The sequence below is a fragment of the Lathyrus oleraceus genome, chromosome 5 (genome assembly GCF_024323335.1).
Source record: "Lathyrus oleraceus cultivar Zhongwan6 chromosome 5, CAAS_Psat_ZW6_1.0, whole genome shotgun sequence".
Lineage (NCBI taxonomy): Eukaryota > Viridiplantae > Streptophyta > Magnoliopsida > Fabales > Fabaceae > Lathyrus > Lathyrus oleraceus.
This window is the reverse complement of record NC_066583.1, coordinates 294,945,984-294,960,147: the sequence shown is the minus strand read 5'-3', so window position 1 is coordinate 294,960,147 and position 14,164 is coordinate 294,945,984. Positions and strand designations below refer to the sequence as shown.

General features: G+C 28.6%; 2 protein-coding genes across 2 annotated transcripts; one reads left to right on the top strand and one right to left on the bottom strand.

Moving 5' to 3' along the window:
- Nucleotides 1-783: 783 nt before the first annotated feature.
- On the bottom strand, nucleotides 784-1,566 carry LOC127080280 (uncharacterized). Its single transcript, XM_051020608.1, has 2 exons — nucleotides 1,433-1,566; nucleotides 784-1,297 (listed from the first exon to the last, which is right to left on the bottom strand). Exons 1-2 carry the CDS (start codon nucleotides 1,564-1,566, stop codon nucleotides 784-786), a joined length of 648 nt encoding a protein of 215 aa, XP_050876565.1.
- A 9,669-nt stretch (nucleotides 1,567-11,235) lies between these two features.
- LOC127084039 (wound-induced protein 1) lies at nucleotides 11,236-12,193 on the top strand (the record flags this gene model as incomplete). The annotated part of the gene is made up of 1 exon (XM_051024410.1): nucleotides 11,236-12,193. A coding segment is annotated over one exon (624 nt), but the record flags the coding sequence as incomplete, so codon positions are not given.
- Between the last annotated feature and the right edge of the window lie 1,971 nt (nucleotides 12,194-14,164).

Here is a 14,164-nt window from a genome sequence, read left to right as displayed (position 1 = left end):
TATGTCATCTAATTTCCTTCTAGTAGCATCTAGTATATGTTTATAACATACTGAACCAAATACCTTGAAATGGATGACATTTTGCTTTCTTCAAGTCCACTTCTCAATAAGAACTACTTCCTTTAACTTCTTTGTTGGACATTTGTTAAGCACATATACTGAAGTAGCAATCGATTCACCCCATGATTGCTTAGGCAAATTCTTCTTCTTCAGCGTGCTCCTTGTCATGTCAAGTAGAGTTTTATTTCTCCTTTCAGTAAGACCATTATGTTGTTAAGTGTATAGAGCATCCACATCATGCTCAATACCATGTTCCCCACAGAACTTCTTGAACTCTGTTGAGTTGAAATCACCTTCACCATCAGTTCTAAGGATCTTCAACCTTTTCCCACTTTGATTTTCAACCTTCACTTTGAACTTCCGAAACTCATCAAACACCTCACATTTAAACTTAATGAGTGCTACCCATGTCATTCTTCTGAATTCATCCACAAATGACACAAAATACTTGTTACCTCCAAGTGAAGGTACCTCAAATGGACCACATACATCAGAATGCACCACACACAAAGCATGGATTTCTATTGGAGGCATTTTTTATGAGAATGGCAATCTTGGTGGCTTTTCTCTCATGCATATATCACATGATTTTGCTAGTGCTACAATTTTAGGAATTCCATGAGCCAGATTCTTTGAACTCGTATGCCTTAAGCTTCTGTAGTTCAGATGCCCTAATCTCTTGTGCCACAACTCACTTTCCCCTTTTGCACTTCTTGCACTAAGTCATTGAGTGTCTGTTGTTGCAACATTCACCTTGAATGTACTGCTTCTTCCCAATTCATACTGCATAATCAACTTTTGATTATTGTCATACAACTCCAAGAGATTATCCTTTATGGTTACTGAGAAACCTTTTTCAATTAGATGACCTACACTCATAAGGTTACTATTCATGCCAGGAACATACCATACATCATTGATCAATACAGTTTGGGAATTGCTCAACTTAATCCTGACATTACTCATTCCTTTAGCATTTAGATACTCACCATTAGCACATATGATCTTTGTTCTCTTACCATAGTCAAAATCAACTAGCCATTGCTTGTTTCTAGTTAGGTGATTTGAGAAGCCAATGTCCATATACCACCACTCTACCATTGATCCACCTACATTCGCAGATGCCATCAGTAACACAGGTTCATCATCAGAATCTTCTATGTCTATGTTGGTTTCTCCACCCTTGCTAACCTTGTTTGGCCAACAATCAGCAGCAAAATGGCCAAACTTGTTACAACTATAGAATTGAATCTTTCTCTTGTCAAACTTCTCATTTCCTTTTTGAACATTCTGATGTTTCTTATCAGAATTGGAGAGTTTTGACTTTTGAACACCACCACCATGCTTCTTCTTGTTCTCTAACCATGCTTACATCTGGTTCTTCTTGCTAGAAGAAGCTTTTAGAGTCTGAGCTTTCGGAGTTTGTTCTAACTCCTGTTCATAGTTTCTTTCAGTCATACGCAATTCTTGTGCCTCTAAACTACTCTGAAGCTCTTCAATTCTCATGGTGCTGGTATCTTTATATATTTATATGGCTACAACTATGTAATCAAACCAAGGAGTAAGTGATATCAGTGCCTTTTCAATGATTACTTGTTCAAAGAGCACTTCTCCACAAGACTTCATCTCATTAGTGACCATAATTACTCTATAGATGTAATCAGGTATATTCTCATTGTTCTTCATACTGAGATTATCATATTGCTTACATAGGAATAGAAGTTTGACCTTCTTTACTGATATGTCACCACCAAAACACCGCACTAGTGTATCCCATGTCGCCTTCGTCGTCGTCGAATCAACATTTTTCTCAAACACCTTCGTATCCATACACTGATACATATATAATAACTCATTTTGATCATTCTTCCTCATTTCTCGTTGCGCAAATGTATGCGCTTCTGTTGCATTTTTTGCAACCGACGTGTAACCGTCATTGACGAGATCAAGAACATCTTGAGCTCCAAACAACACATGCATCTGAATCGATCACTGATTCTAGTTTTCTTCGTCAAATACTGAAAGCTTAGTGTTTAAGCTACTGTTTCCTCCGTTCATCTTTGTTCTTGTGAAAATCACTCAGTTCTCACCAATACTCATGTGTCCCAAACCATAAGAATCAAGATCTGTGATTCTCTTCGATTTTGAACTTTAATTCAACGTGAATTTTAGAACCGAAATCAATCACCCACCTCACTACACTCGTGTTTCTCTATGAATCGAGTCGGAGTCCTGAATATCAATTATTAGAGTTACACCTACATTGATGCATAAGAAGCTTGAAGAATATGAAGAGAGAGAGAGAGAGAGAGAGAGAGAGAGAGAGAGAGAAAATATAGAATTGTAACTAAGTTTTCTCAATATGAAAATTAACTAGTAAAGGACCCGTGCGTTCGCACGGGTTGCGCAAGTGCAATAATTTATTTTAAAAAAATTAAAATATAATATATTTTTTGTTTATATATATATATATATATATATATATATATATATATATATATATATATATATATATATATATATATATATATATATATATATATATATATATATATATATAGTTGGATCAACGTACACAAATTTATTGCATAAGAGTTTTTTTAATGTAATGGATGTTAAATGATCAATAAATGGGTTCAAAAAATTTCCACAAATAACTTTTTCCAGTTTGGGACATAATAAAGTAAAACATTATTAATTTATAGTAATATAATTTGCTTAATTTTTTTGTATACTATATTAAGGAAATAATCAAAAAATATAATACAAAAATATTTTTACAATTTATTGGTATATTGATATATAATAAACATTCTATTGTTAATGTTATGAATAAACATTCCATTTATCATTGAGATTTTGGACATAAGAAATAAAAATATATTTATTTAGTAATGGATGAAATTTTCCAATCTGTTACTAATTTGAGGTATAAAAGCGCAAATATTAACCTTCATAATAAATGATTATTTAACCAAAATACATAAACCATGTAAAAGAAATACCAGAACCTCATTTGTTTTAAAATATAGTAATGAATACTACCAAATGTTGAAATTAATTGCAATTGATACAGTAAGGTTTAATGCAACAAAAGATATTGAAACAAAAGGTTCACAATTTTAGTTAAAATTGTGAGAAATAAGTCCAACAACAAAAATGATTTAACTTCGTACAATTCTTTGGTCCTTAAAAAACTGGGTTTATACAAAACCTGCCCGCAACCTTTTAGGAAGTGATGATTCATTACCCTGTAAAAAACAATTACATCCATATAAACAAATGTTAAAACATAATGTATATTTTATAGAACTCATTCAATAAAATTCTAATAATAAACAACGACATTTCTTGATATAATATAACTAATGAAAAACTTACGTTCTATAAGTTTTCAAAAACTTCTTTGAACACGACGTTTGTTGTAGAATTCAATGGATGGTTATCCTTGTCATGGATTAATATCTTAAGCCCTTTTTTGCTTTTGACCCTTGATATTGCAACATATAGTTGACCATGACTAAATACACTTCTAGGCAAATACAATCCAACATAATCCAATGACTGACCTTGAGATTTGTTAATTGTCATAGCATAACATATAGTTATGGGAAATTGCCTTCTAGTCATTTTGAATGGCCACGGAGATTGTGTTGGAGTCATATCCATTCTTGGAATATAGATAACCCCTCCAATATTCTTTCCAGATATAATCTTTGCCTCGATAACGTGGTTTGTCAATCTTGTAACTATAAGTCTTGTTCCATTGCAGAGACCTTCAGGTTGATCAATGTTTCAAAGCAACATAATAGGGGTCCCAATCTTCAATTTAATCTTATGGTTAGGTAGACCGGAAGTTGTAAGTGTATTCAAAAATTCCGGGGTCAAAACATCAAAAGCTTCATTTCCTTCACCGTCAAAAGTGTCTACAGAATCTGAACTTAAATATTCCTTTTCTTCACCTTTGGCAAAATTTTTGAAATTTTATTATTATAAATCTATGTTAGTACATATAAATATATGAATGTATCTATAAATATGTTTACAATGGATAACGCATACCTGGTATGAATCCCAAAACGTATTGATTTATGATGTCAACCGCTTCAATTGTTCCTGTCAATATAGCTCTTGATTGCAAAAATTCTGGATTCTTGTAATTGTTAAGAAAATTCGGATATGTTTCACTAACAATGGCTTCTAGTGGATCATCATAGTTAGAAATTAAGAAATCATTTGGAATAGGAATATCGGTGTAACCATCGTTAGGTTCTTCCAATTTCCCATCGCCAACTTTTAATATCCAATTAGAAAACAATTCTAATTCAGATGTACTTGAAGTATTGCCGGCTTGTTGGAGTCGCATGTTCTTTGTAAGCTTCAGCACAACACAATGATCCCAGATGTATGATGAATTTATTGTAGAATGTATTATATCTGAATGGCTGCCCCTTGGTACAACTGGTAATATTTGCCGAAAATCTCCACCAAATACAATTACTTTCCCTCTAAATAATTTGTCAGAACAATTGGAACGCTCCATTATGTCTTTAAGGGTTTTATCAAACGCTTCAAAACAAAATCTGTGTGACATTGGAGCTTCATCCCAAATTATCAACTTTGCCATTTTTAGTAGCTCTGCACGATCACTACCTTTGTTGATATTACATGTAGAAGACTCCATTGTAGGTATTGGAATCTTGAACATTGAATGAGTCGTTCGACCTCCTAGAAGTAGTAGTGAAGCTATGCCCGATGAAGCAACAGTTAAACAAATTTGTTTCTTTGATCTTATGTAGGAAGCTAGAGTTCTCCACATGTAGGTTTTTCCTGTGCCACCATATCCATACAAAAAAAATATGCCTCCTTGTTGATTGTTTACTGCTTCCATTATTCGCTTGAATACACCTCTTTGCTCATCTAATTTAAAAAAAATACATAGCAAACATGCAGTGAATAAATTAATTATACATTAAAAAAAATTGTAAGATAAAATCATACTTTAAAAGTTAACTTTATAAAATTATGACAAAACTTACAAACATTTAACATATTTACCTGTAAGATTTAAGAACAAATTATTGTATTCTTGCAATTGTTCGGCTGGATTGTAACTCCGCTCTTCGTATATTTACCAAAAATTGTTGATAAAGTCTCCTTGATCGCAACAATGTTTGTGCTTCATTAGATCTTGATTGAATTCTAAAGGCCAACCACTCTCTTATTGTAAGTCGATTTCGCTTTGTTGCTTCTTCCCAAGGAATATCTTTATTGTTCTGTTCTGACTGTGTTATGTCTGTGAAGTGGCGAATATTTGTCCCTTTATCACGGTGCCTCACATTAGGTCTATATCCATCCTCACCATATGGAAATAATAATGGGTACTGATATCCTAAATAACTGGTATGATACTCATCTATCCTTTGAAGTTCGCCACATTGTTTTTGCACTATAATGTCTCTTTTTTCTGCAGTGTCGACATCTCCAACAATTAAAGCAGCTACTTCGGATACAGTTGGTTGATTATATATCCTTCCATCATTTCTTCGTTCAGATATTAAACGAAGTTTTAAATCAGAAACACCTTCTTCACAAAGTCTGTCCCTTGCCATGCGAAATGATTGTGCATGAACATTATGTTCATATAACATTTCAGATAGTTTTCTCACAATATTAACATCAACTCCACTTTTTGACCTATAATGAAAAGAGTTGAAACAGTTTATTGCAAGTTTCTTAAATAAATAAATTTAAAGTTTGGAAAATAATAGATATCTAACCTGAATCCATGCATTCTGTTTTCAATTTCATTCTCAGTGTCATAAACATATAGTTGTGCAAATCGTGGATTTTGACCTGGCATCGGTAACATGCTTCCTATTCGGTGACATGATTGACCTTGGATACGAAAATTGGGAGGGCATCTACCGTTGTTAAATCGATTGTCCACTTTCGCACCGGGAGATGTAAATGCAAACATAACGTTGTACATTCGAATTTGTTGTTGGAAATTTTTTGATTCACATGACTCGTTGTCAAACAACAGATGTTGTAGAACTTTAGGAATGGGTTTTAACAAAGGTAACTGAACTTTTCCTGATCCACAACACATGGAAAATTTAGGATTGGACGCATGACGACATTTGTTTTTCCTTTCCGAATACCACATATTTGCACCACAATATTGACATTCAATGACAGGATCCCCTATATCATAATACCCTCCTGATCATCAATAGTATTTAATTCATATGTTAAATGAGTTGTATTTCATAATAATAAAATATTATTTATAGTAAATCATTTTAAAATACCTGATGTAATTTCAAAAGTTTCCATAGCATCTGTTCCATTAGACATTTCATCTTCATCAAAACTTGAATTTGTTGCTGAACTGTAACCTTTTGACATAACATTTATTGTGTTAAGAATATTGTAATATTATATGACATATCATAAACAAATTAACTCAAATGAAAAATAATTAAGAATATACCGTCAGATTCATCATTCATATTATCGTCTCCACTATCAGATGCAAAAAGCTCATTGAGTTGCAATTCTGGTGTTGGAACTTGGTTTGATGTTTTTGCAGCAAATGTATTGTCAAACCTCTTAGATAAGTTAACTCCTAATTTGGTAATGTTTCTGCTTGATATCCTTTTTGATCTGATATTATTATTGGTACTTGGTTTAGTCTTTAAGGACGAATGAAGTTGACGACTTACTTCAACGTTGGCTATACCACGACCGTCATTTAGTATGTTTGGCGAAAGTTCTGATAGTGGTATCCTCAAAGCTGTTGAGTCATTGCCGCGTCTTTTATCAAATGTACCGTTTTCTTTTAGAGCAGTTTTCAACCTCTTAGATTTCTTGTCATCAATAACACTCTTTCTATAAATTCTGGCTTTTGCAGCATTCTTCCTCCTCAAAACAGTTTTAAAATATAATTCTTCATCTACCATTTTGAATATTTTCTATTATAGTACTCACTCAGGCTCTATAATTCAAAATGATCATACTTGATCATACATCTGAAAAAATTACACATATATAACAGATATTATATATCTTCATCATTATAAATAAAACAAAAGATATATAATTTTATAGTGAATAAAAATATCAAATGTTCACCTGATAAAAAACATAACTTACATTGCCATGGCTTTATTTGAATAAAGTTTTCTTACAGCTTTTGCTCATTCAACATGATAAGTTCATTTCTTGAATTTGGAACAATACTTGAAATGCTAATATATAATATATAAGGTACATGTTAAGAATGGATCATTTCCATTATATATATATATATATATATATATATATATATATATATATATATATATATATATATATATATATATATATATATATATATATATATATATATATATATATATATATATATATGGTACGAAAATTCGTCTGTTCCCTCCAAAATAATTGGCAATTACGTAACATGTGGATATGTGTAGTATAGGAAAATGAAAAGTTTTTCATCAGCCTATGTATTAATATAGCCGTAAAACCTAAAGGGATTTCATTAGAGCATGTTTATCTATAGTTTTCCCAAGTTCCTACACATTTACCGATGTTGCTGTGTCAGAAGCATTTGGATATTTGAGATTTTCCAACGTTCTCTCATTTGCAATGTCCATAAAGAAACACACGCTCCTACAATTTAAGTGGTTCATATTTATTATTAAAAAAATTCAATTTGTCATTTAAAGAAAATTAAACAACGATAATATTTGGCAAAAAAAATACAATAATAATTAATTTGATTTCAGGATATTGATTTCATTTTGGAATGATAAGATTGCAACAACAATAAAATAACGGTAATATTTATTATTAAAAAAATTCATTTTGTCATTCAAAGAAAATCAAGCAACGATAATATTTGGCAAAAAAACTACAATAATAATTAATTTGATTTCAGGATATTGATTTCGTTTTGGAATGATAAGATTGCAATAACAATAAAATAACGGTAATATTTTTTAGTAGTATAAATAGGTAAGAAAAAATATTGTCAATGTAAGAAAAAAACAGTATTAAGAAAAAATATTGTCAATGTACAGAATGAATTTATAAAAATTACAATTACATAATGATTTTTTTTTTAAAAAAATATATGAATCCAAACAGAATATTGTACCTGGAATTAATTTAAAATTGTATTTTAATAATCTTATAGGGGAATGAAATAAATTTGTTAGATTTCACTAAAATTAATATTATATTATTCAAATTTGGTTTCTATCTTTATTGAAAAATATGATAGATATAGGTTTGATGTGATGTTAAAGTAGAGCATTAATGATGATTACTTTTGGGAAAATTTGTTTCAAATATAAGCAAAAAATATTGAAGTGAAAGGTGTGGATATACTATTTTTTAGGGTTGAACACGTGTATTGGAAGTTGCATATCTGTATCCATTACATTTAAAATGGTATAATATTGTCCGTGGTTTTGGAATAGTGGTTTTGGAATATTTTGAGTTATTAAGTGGGTAAATGAGATTAATAATGATGATAATAAATATTAATAAATAATAATATTAATAATAATAATAATAATAATAATATCAATTTATTCAATTAAATAAAACCCTAATTTTCATCAAACCGTTTCATATTACTTCTCACTCTTTTCATATTCTCGGTTTGACATCTCAGAAAAACCACTTAAAAAATCAGTATATTTATTATTAAAAAAATTCATTTTGTCATTTAATCTTTTTTATTTATATCCGGTTCAACCATAATTACTTAATTACCCTAATTACAATCCATAATACAGTTAATTTCATGTTCCTATAAGTAATTTCGTACTAAACTCTATTTAATACTCTAACTAACTCTACCATTTTACAATTTAATAAACTTTTGTACAATTATTACAATTTTTGTACAATTAAAAAAATAAAAGTAAATATATTTAAAATAATATATAAATTCAAACACGGACAAAATATATTCATTTATGTTAGTAATATTTGTTTATACAATTAAAATAATATTTACAAATACTATGTTATTCGTTGATATTTATAAAACTAAATGATTGAATAAATATTTCTATAAAAAATGTCAAAACAAAATTAATATTTATACACTGTTGATTCAAATATTTGTATATATGGAAAAACTATATTTATATTTCAAATATTAAAAACAAAATTGTTTTTCTTTTAAAAATAATAAATTTTATTGGTGAAATAATTTTTCTTTTAGTATTCTTATTACATTTTAGAAATAAATGTGTGTAACACATTAGTACCCTACGAACGTACAGGTATCCATATCAGAATTCATGCGAATTCATGGGTTATTATATTTTTTATCACATTAAAGAAAATAAAAGTAAACATATTTAAAATAATGGATGAATCCAAATACGGGAAAAATATATTTATTTATGTTACTAATATTTATTTATATAATTAAAATAATATTTACGAATACTATGTTATTAGTTGATATTTATAAAACTAAATGATATTATAAATATTTTTATAAAAAATATCAAAACAAAATTAATATTTAGATACGAAAAAATATACTATTCATCCAAATATTTGTATATATGAAACAACTATATTTATGTTCTAAATATAAATAAAAATATGTTATTTTTAAATAATAAACTTTCTTGGTTAAATAATTTTGCGTTTCTATTTTTTTATTCTTATTAAATTTTAAAAACAAATGCGTGTAACATTCTAGTTGAAACAAATGCGTTTCTCTTTTAATGTATTTTGATATATTTGAATTAATTTTTTAATTATATTTTATATAATATATAGTTGAATCAATTTTTATGTTGTCGAGGCAAATTTATTAAATTGTAAAATGGTAGAGTTAGTTAGAGTATTAAATAGAGTTTAGTATGAAATTACTTATAGGAACATGAAATTAGCTGTATTATGGATTGTAATTAGGGTAATTAAGTAATTATGGTGATAATTAACTTTTATATATTAAAAGTAGATTACGATACTGAAACTAAATAGCAACTTCTCATTATATACGCAACCTCAAATACAAATGTCAACCAAATTAAACTTAAATGAAATCTAAATTCAAACTAATTACAACTTGAATATGAATTACTATTCAACAGAAAGTGTGTCCACTCAAGGTCTCATATTCGAATTCCACTGTATTTCGAATTCATATGATTTTTTTGAATTAATCATCTATAAGATAGACTAGGTGCAAATAGTTAGGGCCCAATGAGTTTTATTTTTTAGTTTTTAAAAACTATTTTAAAAATTAATTTTAAAAAACCAGTTTTGAAGAAAAAACATGTTTGATAATCTAATTTTTAAAAATTGTTTTAAAGTTGAACAATGTTACAAATTTGTCATTGATGAATATAGTACCAGTTTTCCTTGTTTTGTCGTCTTCCTAATTTCCAAAATTAAAAACCAAAAAATCAAAACCTCTAAAATCTATTTTAGATTTTTAGTTTTAAAAACCCACAAATAGAAAATAGTTTTGAAAAATAGTTTTATAAAATTAGACTACCAAACAAATTTTATAATTTTTAATTTTTAAAAACTAAAAAACAGTTTTCCAATACCATATCAAAAGGGCCCTTAGTCTCTTGCAAAACAGACTAGTTATGTGATAGAATTTGTCATCTTAAATTAGTTATCTACCCGACAAGGCAAGGTAAAAGTAATTTCTATACTTAGATTAATTTTTTTAAATTAGTCGTTAAAAAAAACCAAATACCAAGATTTAAAAATAAATACTTTATTAATATTATAATATTATTCATAATTAAAAAAAATTAAAAGAAATCGGAAAACTAAAATTAATACAACTAATACCTTGCATATGCAAGTTCATATTTATGGATAAATTTTTAAAATTTGAAACTTATAATAATCCTAATTCTAATGAGATTTTGAAAGAAAGGGAGTACCAAACATGGAAGTAGTCAAGTAATAAGTGTTGAAATGTCAGAAAAGTTGCTTCTATTGTTTGTCATCGCTTTCGTCTTCCAGCTATGGTATAACATCCTTACTAACGCGTATCACATCGAACTCCAAAAAGTTCTTTTCTACACCAAACACCCAATCAAAAATTGCCACGTCATCACCTACAAAAGTTCCACCTACAACCACCCGCATAGGATCACAAAAGTTTCCATATAAAAACCCTCACAGGTTCAACCACAAGTCTCAACAAAGCAACAACATCACAAAAAAAAAAAAATCCATTTCTCAACATTCCATTTCCATCTCCCTAAATCGAAATTTCTAGAAGAACATTTTTTTCTCGAACTGGCTAACTTTCAAGAAAGTGGCGAAGAAGCTGATTCCAGCCATCAAAAGCTGGTTCTCACACTATATGAAGCCTTAAACTCTCGAGATTCCGACACCGTGGTCAAGATTCTCGCTTCTGATCTTGAGTGGTGGTTTCACGGTCCACCCTCTCATCAGTTTTTGATGCGCATGCTCACCGGCGATTCCACCGCCGTCGATACCTTCCGTTTCGTTCCACAGTCACTCGTCTCTTTCGGTTCCACCATCATCGTCGAAGGCTGCGATACTTCACGCGCCATTTCCTGGGTTCACGCGCTGACCGTAGCGGATGGGATAATCACCCAAGTTAGGGAGTATTTCAACACTTCCCTCACCGTCACTCGCTTCGCCGAGAAAGACTCCGAGGAGATTCTCCCGGCGACGTTCGATTCCGGCCGCTTCCCTTGCGTCTGGGAGAGTAGCGTTTCTGATCGGGTCGGTAAATCCGTACCCGGTTTGGTTCTCGCAATATAAAAAAAGGTTAAAATAAAATTAAGACCCGATCACGTGTTTAGGTGAGTGGATTAGAATAAAATAAAGTCCTGTACACGTGGCGGTTGGTGGTTGGCTTTTGTTTCACGTTTTCACGGGACGTAACTTTCGGTGTTTTTTCCGTAGGGGATGTGAGACTTTTGTTGCTGTCGGCGTGGTGTGGTGTTTTTTTTCTTCCTTGTTTGTTTGTTTGATTACTTGTGTGGAACCATTGTTATTATTATTATGGGTGCTTCTAGTTGGTTGTTTGATTCTGAGTTTGTAATATGTTGTTTGGAAGATTTAATGATAAGAATATTTATGAATATTTGTTTTATGAACCGTGTGGTGCTAAATGGAAATACTCTATCTACTAATATTTGTCCTTTTATTAGAAAAGAAAAACTATATTTGTCTTCTTATTTCAACTTGTTGAATTGTTGAAAGAAATGGTTATCTATAATTTGGGATAGTGATTCGGTAATAAAGCATAATGGATAGAGAGGAAATGAATGCACGTTTTATAAGCCATTTATCATTTCATTAAGTAATTATGTAGTATTTTGTTTACATTTTAGATTTATATGCTTTTATGGAATTGTGGTGAATCTCACACCCACCCATTTCACGTCTACTAAAAGTAACAATTTTTAACTTCTTCAAATTCTCTCCTTTTTGAAATTCACATAATTCACGTTGAATTTCCATATGGGGGGGTATGAATCAAATGCTTAATAATATGTTTGACAGAAGTGAACATCAATATTCTCTTGGTTTTTCATTTTTGGTTTAGATTCAAGTAAACTAAAATGGATATGAATGTAGGCCCGGAAAAAACAAACATATTGATTTTTGTCTTTTGTTTAATCATATTTAATAGATATGTATTCAAGGCGTAACATAATTTTACATTATCCTCTAATAAAAAAAATAGATTGTAAATCATTAAAATATTTTTAAAATTTAAGTGTGATCGAATATTAGATGTTGATTGGTTAATAATAATATATATTTTATTCGTTCCTTAATGAGTGGTTCCAAAATGAATAATCAATTTTAATTTATAATAAATAAATAGTATTTTAATAAAAAAATTATTCTCAGTTTAATTATTATATGTTTCTTAATATATATATATATATATATATATATATATATATATATATATATATATATATATATATATATATATATATATATATATATATATATATATATATATATATATATATATATATATATATATATATATATATATATATGTAAAATTGTCAACTGAATTTCCCTCATCATACACATAAGAAATTCAACTTGAAAAGATGATGGTTTGATATCAATAAAAAAAATTAAAATTTTAAATTTCAAATTTAAGATTTTGTCATTTTTTAAACTTTTGTTTATTAAATTTATAAATTATATATAGTAATTTTTTTTTGACATATTGATAACTTTTGAGATATTTTAAGAAAGATGTTGAAATAAAGTGTATATCTATTAATATCAATTTTAAACAATATTCAAATATATTTAATAATACACTAAAATTATTTATTTATTTTAATAATACTTTAATATATATTTTTATTATTATTTTTAAAAGAACCCCCAAACACATTTAAATATTATCAAAATATATTTGAGCTCATAAAATATAAATTTTATTTGTGATTTATGATTAAAATATGATTTTCTAACAATATTTAAATATATTTAAGACTTAATTATAATTTTGGTCTCTTAATTTATCTCACTATTTTTACACTTCAAATTAATAATATTTCAATTTTTTAAATGATAAGTGTCAGAATCAGCTGTAAATTAATTACCTATGTATTTTAAAATTAAATAAGATTAATATTCCATAAACATGAGATTTGATTAGGTGTATAATTAGTCTTTATAAGAAGTATTGACCCTCAATTATAGAATTGATAATGGACAATGATTAGAATTTATTTAGAATTTCTTTATTAAAAATTTTCTTTGTAATTACATTGTATCCTATCTAAGAACATATGTTCTTCAATCGATCATATTAGAAAAATCATCTTTAACATCACAATTTTATTTGTGATTTATGATTAAAATGTGATTTTTTAATAACATCTAAAGATAGGCTTAATTATAGTTTTGGTTCCCCTATGAAATTAATCTCCTATTTTTAATTTAAATATTCTTCTCATACTTATATATTTAAATTTTAAAATAACGATATTTCTATTTTTTAAATGATAAGTGTCCGAATCAATTTTACATTAATTAACTATATGTTTTGTATTTAAATAAGATTAATATCCCATAAGCATGA